General features: G+C 38.8%; 1 protein-coding gene across 1 annotated transcript; it reads right to left on the bottom strand.

Annotated features, from left to right (window-relative positions):
• Window positions 1–4098: 4098 nt before the first annotated feature.
• LOC109241963 lies at window positions 4099–5256 on the bottom strand. Its single transcript, XM_019408788.1, has 2 exons — window positions 4552–5256; window positions 4099–4470 (listed from the first exon to the last, which is right to left on the bottom strand). The coding sequence occupies exons 1-2, from the start codon at window positions 5254–5256 to the stop codon at window positions 4099–4101; spliced, it is 1077 nt and encodes a 358-aa protein (XP_019264333.1).
• Window positions 5257–11190: the final 5934 nt, after the last annotated feature.

Here is an 11190-nt window from a genome sequence, read left to right as displayed (position 1 = left end):
AAAGAAATGGGACACATAATCCCTAAAAAGGAAGTTTAAGTCGTAGGAATTGACCATAGTTTTATCTTTGTGAAGACGACTTCGGAATGGAGTTTCGATTGTTCCAATAGCTCCGTATGGTGATTTGGTCTTAAGAGCGTGTTCGGATGTTGATTTGGAGGTCCGCAGGTCATTTCGGCATTAATTGGTGAAAGTTGGTACCGGAATGGACTTTTTGATATCGGAGTCGGATTCCGATTTCGTAGGTCCGTAATGTCAAATGTGACTTGTGTGCAAAATTTCAGGTCGATCGGACGTGATTTGATGGGTTTCAACATCGTTTGTAGAAGTTGAAATTTCCTTAGCTCATTAAGCTTGAATTGGAGTACGAATTGTGTTTTTGATTTTGTTTGATGTGATTCGAGGGCTCAACTAAGTTCGTATCGTGTTTTAGGACTTTTTGGTATGTTAGGTTGCGGTTCCGGTGGCCTCAGGTTGATTTTGGGTGGTTAACGGATCGAATTGGGGTTGTGTTAGATTGCTAAAGCTTGGCAGTGTTTGCTGGAATCTCACCTGAGCACCTTGGGCCGCAAGTACGGTGCTGCAGAAGCAGCCCTTGATCCGAAGAAGCGTGTGTGAATAAGGCCAGCAGGGACCAACATGCGGTCAGTGGAGCGTAGAAGCGCAAGAGCATGTGCGGTTGTCCCTCTGCAGAAGCGCCAGCGCAGGTGCACGTAGGGTGCCGCAGAAGCGAGTTTCTTGGCCCTAAGTGATGGCTCCGCAGATGCGGCTAAGCCCTCGCAGAAATGGTTTAACATGGAAAAAAAGGCTAAATTCGAGGGTTTGATTTCATTATCAATTTTTCGACCTAGAGAGCTCAGATTGAGGAAAAGTTTTGGGGGATTTTTAGAGAAAACATTTGAGTAAGGATTCTTGACTTATTTTTTATTATATTTCCACTAATTTATCATTAGTTTCTTCATTTAATTAAAGTATTTGGGGTGAGAAATTGGGGGGGGGGGGGGATGTGTAAAGTTCTTAGACCGAATTTTGAGGTTTTGGTATCAGATTTGAGTGATTTTGGTATGGGTGGACTCATAGTTGAATGGGTGTTCATATTTTGTGACTTTTACCCGATTCCGAAACCCAAAATTTGACGAGCGAAAAACGCACACTTAAATATGCTCGCTAGTCGAATATAGTAAAATATAATATTGTATCCATAGGGATTGGAGTTAAACAATATTTTCATAATTTCTAGCTAGACTGCTATCCAAGATGATCAACAATTGAAATTTATGTGATTTAAAACTTAAATTTACTAAGAGTCTAAACTATTGACGAAAGACAATCGACACAAGTAATGAGCAAAAAAGGTTATCAGTGGGAGAAAATGGAGTTTTGATAGGATACGCGCAAGACAATTGTTTAAGATCTAACTCTAGATAATTCACTTCTAATGTTCAAGTGAGTCTCTCGAATTCACTCAATTATTAGTTCAAACGTTTAGTAGAAACTCCTCTTTCGATTAAGTCTCAACCTCACAAGATTAACCAATTTAAGCTCGGTGAAAATATGCAATAATTCGGTTTAATCAACAATTCAACTAGCCTCTTTTGATTACTAAGAAGAATTAATGAATTCAACCAACAAAAATAGAATGCAAAGATATCACAAGTTATGCCTCTCTCGATTACATTAACATGTGAATATAGATGCAACAATTAGAACATCCAAAATGATTCAATATATAAAACTAGACTTATAATCCACAAACAAATATCAATACATCAAATTCATCAAACCTTAAAGAAAACTACTCCATAGATATGGAGAAATTCATCACAAATATGCTTAAGTTAAAGGAAAACATAAAATGATCCAAACTCGTGTCTTGGGTGAAGATTGAATGATTAAATCCTTGTGCATTTGCTTCTCCACCTCCTCATTAGCTTCCTTAGGTCTAATATATGTCAAAAGTCCCAAAAATAATATTTTTACATGTATTTATACCAAGTAGGGTCGGGCCCAAACGAAAACAACGTCTCCTAGCCGAAATGGGATTGTAGCTCTGTAAAAATTGCACAGGCATGCTGCATTGGGAGATGCGCCAGGCGGGGTAGCAGTGGGGTTTGTCAGAGAGCTTGTAATTTTACTGGCAGTAGAAATTGGGCAGCTGCAGTGCGCCACGCGCCGCGGCTGTGGACTTCTCTCATAGTGAATTCCGAATCTCAATTTTTATCGTCAAGACTTGGTCCTCGACCCCCAAACGTGATCTGGGCTTAATCCCTTGGGCTTGTACTCAAACTTCAAAGCTCCAAATAGCTCGAATTGGCTCCATAACTTCTACATCACTCGGAATCACTCCTACAAGGCATAAAACATGCATTGAGTACAAAATATTAGTGATTAAAGCTCAAACATAATAAAAGTGCAGTAAATTGGAGTGCAATAAGCGACTAAAATACATAATTATAGCCTACCATCAACACCCCACACTTAAACCAATACTCGTCCTCGAGCAATCAAATTGGACTTCATATAAACACGAGCTTTTTAAACAACTCTCCTAACTTATTACACCGAGAATATTTAAAATAGATTAAGCAGAATAGTGTAACATCTTCACCTCAAGATTTGACTCACAAGCACCACGCATTATTCACAACCTGCTCACTTACTCTAACATATAGTTCAACGACATAACCTTTCCTTCATGAATCAAGTGCCCTCATACAACAATAGAGAGTAGTTCCACACACAATAAAATTCATGAACAATTAGGAACTTCAAATAGAAAGAATTCGCTCACTCTTAGAAACAACATTCAAATGCCACAAAAGATGAACCATAGGCTTGCCCGTAGTGTACTACTCTACGACTTGAGTTCATTTAGTCAAGGATCAAGTGGGACTTTAATTGGTTGTAATGTAATTTGTGGGATCGGTAGGATACATTAAGATATAAGAGAGACTACACCTTCCCAAGCAATTTATTACATACACTTTAATATTCAAAGCCCCATACTTATGTCAACCCGTACCTCCACCTTCAGATCAATATACAATACTCCCTACTTCTTTAAGCACAATTCATCAAAAGTTACCACTATCAAAGAATATTTTTCACAACAATACAATATTTCACTAGTTCCACTCAAAATCCAACCCCCCCCCCCCTCCACTTCATCTTCTACAAAGTTTATACAATTTCAAGTGCTCATTAGAGGTGAAAAGGTTCAAATAGATAGTCAATTCGAACAAATGGGTAATGCTTGTAATGTGATTGCCAAAGAAGCAGGATTACAGACTCAAAGGGGTTAACTAAGATACATAACAATTAGGCGGGTAACAGAATATAACTGGCTCAACAAAGAAATGCCTATATCACTTCCAAGACTGAATAAAACTACTATTTTTCTTTGCAAACACGCGGAGCAAGTTCTAGACATTGAATGCAATGCATAGAATAACACAAAAACGTCACACACATGGCACATAACTCGCTTTGGATTGGACTCATCAAGACACTCTAGTCATAGCAGTTAAGCAAAGTTAAGATCATACAATTTAAGGTACTTATACATGAGTAAAAAATTGAGCCTAAGCGTCACAACTAAAGCACTCACCATTCTCAAGGCATAATAAAGTCAAGAGATATTGCTTCAATTCAAATCATATCACAAGGGTTCCTACTCCTAACAAAAATAAAAATTAGCTACACTCAGTTCAAACAAAACCCTTGGAAAAGAATTGCGGCACAAAAAACAGCAAGGGGGAACTAATACACTACCTAACAAAAGAAAAAAAATTTATCTTTTTCCTTCGACTTTAATCCATCAAGAAACCTATCGATGATATCCATCGTCGGGAAAAAACGATAATTTTAAAAATTATATGTTTTTTTCAATTTTTTTCTCTCTCTAACTACTAAAAGGCAAAACAAAAACTATTATACATACATACATACAACATATCCCCCACCCCACACTTTAAGTTGTGGCATGTCCCCATGACACACAGTTAAAAAGCATAAGGTAAAGGAAACTTCCCTGAATATCTAGTTGCGGTCTGAGTCAAAGTCAGGCTCCATTCTTCGCCCACGAACTAGTGCACACATCTATGCAGATAGCTTCTTCTCAGCCTTCTTGAGGTACACCTCACGCTTATCTTTCTCACTCAATGCAGCCTTTTCTTTCTCTCCCTTCACTTTCCACTCAACACTTGCAGCTGGTTTCTCCTTTTTCACCCCCGTTTCTACATTTATCTCAAAAGTCAAAGTCTCCTCGCCCACTCTAAGCATGATTGTTCTATCGTGTATGTCTAATATCGCTCTACCCATTGCTAAGAATGGTCTTCGTAGGATGAGGGGTGTCTCCTTATTCTCCTCCATCTTCACCACTATAAAGTCTACAGGAAATACAAACGTATCCACCCGAACTAAGACATCTTCCACTATCCCCTCGGGTATTATAGTTGTTTGATCTGGCAGCTGCAATGATATTGGTGCAGACCTTATCTCTCCAAGCTCATTCTCTAGTTTACTTTAAATAGACAACGACGTTATATTAACTGAGGCACCAGAATCACATAAAGATTTATCAAAGTTAAGAATGCCTAAAAAGCAAGGTTTTGTAAAACTCCCTATATCTCCACACTTTTGTGGGAGTTTTCTTTGAAAAGTTGCACTGCAATTCTCTATGATCTTGACAACTGAGGTCTCCTCTATCTTTCTATTCTTTGTAAGGATCTCCTTCAAGAATTTTGCACAAGCTGGCATTCGTGAAAGTACTTCTGTGAATGGTAAGTTTATATTAACCTGTCTCGGCATATCTAGAAATCTCTCAAATTGCTTGTCCAGATTTTCTCTATATAGCTTTTGTGGGAAAGATAGAGCAGGCATATGGTCGCTCATATCATGTTCCTCCCTTCTCAAAGCTTCCTCCTTCTTCTTTTTCTCTACTCCCTTCTTGTCTTTCTTCTTCTCATCAACTTCAATTTTTAGTTGCTCCCCACTTTCTTTTTCAGGTACAACCTCTTTTTGGATCAGAGTGGGTTCTTTCAACACTTTCCCGCTTCTCAAGGTCACAACATTCACCATTTCTTTGGGATTCTTCTCAGTATCAGTAGGCAAAGTACCTGGAATTCTCTCAGACAATATAGTTGCAATTTGTCCCACTTGTCTCTCCAAGTTTCGCAAACATGTGCCATGTTTTTTGATAGCTGCACCATGAGCATGTAGCCTCTCATCCGTCTTGACAATGAAGGACTTCATCATATCTTCTAGCCAGGCTGATTGGATTGTTGAGGTTGAATTTGTTGTCTATGCTGATTTTTGAAAGCTGGAACTCCTTGTCCCTAAAATTTGGGGTTGTTTTGTTGCCATGCATTTACAGTACCCCCAGGTGACCTCCATGAAAACCTGGGGTGCTTCTAATCATTGCATTAAAGTTATAATTACCCAAAGCATTCACTTCCTCCATTAAAGCTTGACACTCATGAGTAGGGTGTCCTCTTCCACATATATCACAAGCTGCGTGAGGCTCATTGTGTATTGAGGCTAAGGTCAGCATCCTTATTTCTTTGGCCATGGCATCAAGTGGTACCTGCACAGATGTGTTAGCATCAACTTGGTGAACACCAGTTGATCTTCTTCTTTTAGAAATTTCAGAGGGCCACTGATTTTCATCTTCAGATAACTCATCTAGAATCGTGGCTATCTCCTCTAGAGTCTTTTTCATCAACGGGCCTCCAGCTGCATTGCTCAATGTTCTACATGAGGCAGGTGTAAATACATCCCAAAAGTCCTGGAGTTGCATCTGGAGTTCAATTCCACTATGTTGACACTTTCGCACTATCTCCTTAAACCTCTCCCTTGCTTCAACCACGATTTCAGTCTCGTTCTGGTAGAAGTTATGAATTTACCTTCTAAACTTGCCCGTCTTAGCTGATGAGAAATATTTATCAAGAAATTTTCTGGTCATCTCATCCCATGTCTAATTTAACCATTAGGAAAGCTTCGAAGCCAGTGTTTTGCATCATCTTTGAGTGTGAAGGGGAATGCCCTCAAGTAATGCATCTTGTGACACACCATTGTAGTGAAAGGTGTTCATGATCTCCTCGAAGTCCATTAGATGGTTGTTTGGATCTTCGTTTGTCTTTCCTCTGAAGACGCTGCAATTTCAAAGGGTTTGAAGCAACCCTTACTTCAAATCGAAGTTGTTAGATGCAACTGGAGGTGGTCTCACACTTGATAATCTTTAGTTGTAGGCCGGTCTAGCATAATCACCAAGTGGTCTCCCAGCACTGGGAGCTATGTTTCCGAACCGGTCTGGAACCAAAGGCTGATTTTGAGCAATTCTCTAAGCCCTCTCCTTTTCATAGACAACTTGTGTATCTCTAAGAGTTGCATGCTCAGCATCCTGTGCAACTTTTTCTCTTTGTTGGGTTGCCTCCCTCGCAGCCAAGTCAACATTGTCATCATCTCCAGCAATATTTTCTTCTATTGAGGATTGTCGAACCTTCTCTATATTCGTAGGGAGATTTCTTTCCTTCCTCCGCTGTCGCAGTTGGTTTTCTATCTCTGGTTCGTATGGCAGCAATTCTTTACCAGAAGATCGAGTCATGCACCAATCAAAATTTGTAGCCTGCGCACAGTGAAAGAACACCAACTGTAAAAAGAGAAAATAAAATAAAAGAAAAATTTCTGAATTAGCACTATAGACTATTTTAAACACTATCGATTGCCAATCCCCGGCAACAGTGCCAAAATTTAAAGTGTGAAAAACACACACTGAAATATACTCGCTAGTCGAATATAGTAAAATATAAAATCGTATCCACATGGATTGGAGTTAAACAGTATTTTCGTTGTTTCTAGCTAGATTGTTATCCAAGATGATCAACAATTGATATTTATGTGATTTAAAACCAAAATTCTCTAAGAGTCTAAACTATTGACGAATGACAGTCGACGCAAGATAATTGTTTGGAATCTAACTCTAGATAATTCACTTCTAATGTTAAAGTGAGTCTCTCGAATTCACTCAATTATTAGTTCAAGCATTTAGTAGAAACTTCTCTTTCGATTAAGTCTCAACTTCACAAGATGAACCAATTTAAACTCGGTGAAAATATGCAAGAATTTGTAGTGGATTGGAATTTAGGAGAACCACTCTCGATTATCCTCCTAATCGGGTTTAATCAATAATTCAACAAGCTTGAGCATGCCCAGCCTACTGTGTTTTTTTGTGTGTTTGAATGTTTATACTTGCCACCCATCCTGAATTCATCTCTCTGCCTTGTTTAGTATCTTTGTAATAAATTAATTCATATGTTTTAGACCTTGTCGATTAATTCCTGTCCAACCAGCTAAGTTCCTGAGGTTGTATTGATTAACTAAGGCCTGTTTCCATGCCATTGGAGTTCTAGTGTATGTCCTTGACTTGTGCATTCCTGTGTTATTCAGTATTATTTGAGATATTAAGATAAATCTCATAACTAGCCTCTCCTCCTATATGTGACCAACTAGTACCAAGTTTAATACTTGCTTCTGGAAACTAACATGCCTCTTATATTGTTACTGATTTTCAGCATGCTAGGGTTAAGTAATTGCTTGATCGTGAACTTGTTCTGTTATGCTGTCCCTTTCAATAGGTTTTTCTTGATACACACTTTCATGTGAAGGTTTTGCTTTGCTTGTTTCTTGTCTGTGATCTAAGGTTCTATAGGTTGATTCTGAATCATGCTTCATTTTGAAACTCTTTGGAATGGCTTACTATCCTATGATGGTCAATCCTAGCACTCTTAAACGTTCTTTCTGGAGTTACAAGCATAAACTTGCCTCATATGTGTCTTGTGTGCCCTTTCAATTTAGGCTGACCCTGTCTATATGTCTTGGCTAGATCTATTGTTAGCCATAGCTTTAAGAATTAAGTGTTTATGTTGTTTAGTTAAGTTCTATAAGTAATTTATCATCTGTATGGCTAAATTTGGCATCCATTTGGGTAAGCAAGATATTCGTTTGGGCCTGCAGTCCATATAAAGTCTTAAGCATGTTTGAAGGCCTAGATGTATTACAGGGTTATTCTGTACTCATATTTGGATTTGTAATCATTCAATTTGGTCTATAATAACTTTGTAATAACGAATGATGAGGAAATTAATAAAAAGGGAACTGGGGTATTCTAATACTTGCATGAAAGGGTAGAATACATGCTTATAGGGTCTATGTGTTATATTTGCTATTACGTCCAGCATGCCTTATTTGTTATTTTGTTTAGTGTGCGTCGCACACTAATAGGAATCACGCACACACTTCACTCCACTGGTCAAATTTGTTGCTACTCTTGTTTCCGTGTCTACTACTCAATGCTTTTAGATAGCATGCCTATAGGATATGATAATACATGCCTTCACTAATATAGATATCATGACTATAATGTTTTAATAATTGATCAGCTGATTTCTGTTACTTTTATACTGCCTCACTTAGATGACAAGCCTATAGGATAAAGTATTATAAAATCAAGTCTAATTGTCAATTGTTATAAATGCTGCCTATAGGATATTATCATTTGCATAAGAAATTGTTTATCGATGTTGCTAATCCTGTGTTTTCAAGCGACTTTACTGCCTTATTATGCAACTATTAGAAACCTGCCTATAGGACATTGTTACCTGCCTAAGAAGCGTGTCCATAAAATCAGCACTGGTAATTGGTAGTTCTGGGATCGTTTCACTACCTTAGTATACAAACGATTAGAAATCATGCCTATAGGACTTGTAACGTTTTAATGTGCCTATACGTTAGTCTAGAAGCTGTAGTACTGCCTGTATCCTACTAGAGATTGAAATCATCATAGAAATCATGCTAATAGGACCTAATGATTCTAATGCATCTAAAAAATTGTCTATTGTATAACCCGAAATATGTTTGCGTGCCTTTGTTGTTATGTGTGGAGGCTAACATGACCCAAATTATTGCTATTATGTGCAGTCCTATTTGTTTTGAATGCGCGATTAGTTTTACCATTTTGAGCAACCTAAGTAAAGTCTAGAACCACTTAATAGTAGGTCCAACGCCTCCTGGACCATAGGCTGGGACGGGTAATGCACGCATAGGTACAGTTTAGAATTGAATTAGAGCGCCTTTAAGTAACAACTTTAATATAGTAATTGGGTAGCAGGAGATGATAGTCTGGGTCCGCTGAATAATATTAGAAACCCCTACCTCAAGGGAGTTGCAAAGTATTATTTATGTTGTACGGGGTGATTCTTTAGGCAAAAAATCTTAGGACCCCCCTTTCTTTATATGCTTGTTGTTTGTATTTATTCACTAGTTATAGTTCAATGCAATTGTACTCCTTGTGATTTTAAAAGACTTGTATCAATTAATCATATAGTTAATTCTTATGCTATCATAAAGCTTTCAACTTCTACATCTTTCTTCGCTTATTTGATCACCTACTTTAATTAGCTAATCCACATAGTTTAAACATCGGTCGAGAACTACAGTTATGGACCTCAAAAAGTGCCTAACACCTTCTCTTTGAGGTAATTTGAGCCCTTACTCGATCTTTGGTGGCATTGACTAGTCAAACAGATTTATTTGCAAATAGGTGCCCTAACGCACCTCAAAATCGCTAGGTGGCGACTCTTCTCTTTAATACTCATTTAAAAGAGCTGTCACGCACGTCAAAACCCGCTTTTGCGAGAAAACGGGGCACGACAACATGGCAACTCTGTTGGGGATTTACACTTAGGCTCTTACCATAACGAAACTGACTTATGTGGATTATTTCTCTTATTTTTTTTATATTTATTTAAATTGCTATGACACGCACATCCCTTTCCTTATTTTCCTTTATTTGTCTAAATTGCTATGACATGCACATGCTTTCCCTTATTTTCCTTTATTTGTTTAAATTGCTATGACATGCACATCTCTTTCCTTAACAACAAACAACAACAAACCCAGTTTGATCCCAATAGGTGGGGTCTGGGGAGGTAAGTGTGTACGCAGACCTTACCCCTACCTAATGCAGGTAGAGAGGTTGTTTCCAATATGCGCATCCCTTATTCTCCTTGTAACGACCCGACCGGTCGTTTTGAGCTTTTGCACTTTGATCACCAGTTCTCGGGCATGACGTGCCCCGTGTGATGTATTATGACTTATGTAAATCGTCGGTTTTGGTTTTCAGGGTAATCGGAATGAATTTGGAAGAACAGTTCTCAGTTTATAGCTTGCAATTTGAAAGGTTTGACCAAGATTTGACTTGTTTGTATATGATCTCGGATTGGAAATTTTATGATTTGGTTAGCTCCGTTAGGTGATTTGGGACTTAGGAGCGTGATCGGAATGCATTTTGGAGGTCCGTGGAAGGTTTAGACTTGAATTGGCGAAATTAAGATTTTGGCATTTTCTGGTTGATAGGTGAGATTTTGATATAGAGGTCGGAATGAAATTCCGGAAGTTGCAGTAGTTCCGTTATGTCATTCAGGATGTGTGTGCAAAAATTTCAGGTCATTCGGACGTGGTTTGGTTGAGTTTTTTATCAAAAGCGTAATTCGGAAGATTTTTGAATTCTTAGGCTTGAATTCGATGCAATTCAGTGTTTTAATGTTGGTTTGAGTGTTCCGAAGGTTGGAACAAGTTTGAATGACGTTATGGGATATGTTGGCATGTTTGGTTGAGGTCCCGAGGGCCTCGGATGAGCTTTGGGTGGTCAATCGGGCCATTTCTGGTTTTGAAAAGTTGCAGAAAACTGCTGAAGGATTTCAGGAAAATTGACCTTCACGTTCGCGAGTAGGTCCACGCGTTCGCGAAGGGGTAGTTGGTGAGGTTGAGGAATTGGCCTTTGCGATTGCGATGAAGGTTACGCGTTCGCGAAGGGTTGGAGTCTCGTTCTTCGCGTTCGCGAGGTCCATGCCGCGTTCGCATAGAAGGAAAGTGGTCAGCTGGGTTTGAAGTCAAGTTATTCATCGCGTTCGCGAGTATTGGGCCGCGTTCGCGTAGTTCAGTGTCCCGTGTGTATCGTTCGTGAGGCTGGTGCCACAAACGCATAGAGCAATTTTTGATGGCTGGTGTTTTGTTCATCGCGACGCGATGATCATCCCGCGTTCGCGAAGAAGGCTTTTAAAGCCTAGGCAGAATGTTTTATAGCCCTTGTCCGCGACTTTTGGTCTATTTTCTCCATTGTTGAGCAATTTT

The sequence above is a fragment of the Nicotiana attenuata genome, unplaced genomic scaffold (genome assembly GCF_001879085.1).
Source record: "Nicotiana attenuata strain UT unplaced genomic scaffold, NIATTr2, whole genome shotgun sequence".
Taxonomy (NCBI): domain Eukaryota; kingdom Viridiplantae; phylum Streptophyta; class Magnoliopsida; order Solanales; family Solanaceae; genus Nicotiana; species Nicotiana attenuata.
Note: the sequence above shows the minus strand (reverse complement) of the source record. Positions and strands in the feature narration are given on the sequence as shown.

Excerpts from the sequence above, each read along its gene's own strand:
- LOC109241963 (XM_019408788.1), bottom strand. The coding sequence starts at position 5,256 with ATGATGAAGTCCTTCATTGTCAAGACGGATGAGAGGCTACATGCTCAT. Across the intron at positions 4,471-4,551 it reads TATGTGATTCTGGTGCCTCA|CTGCCAGATCAAACAACTAT; the intron begins GTTAATATAACG and ends ATATCATTGCAG.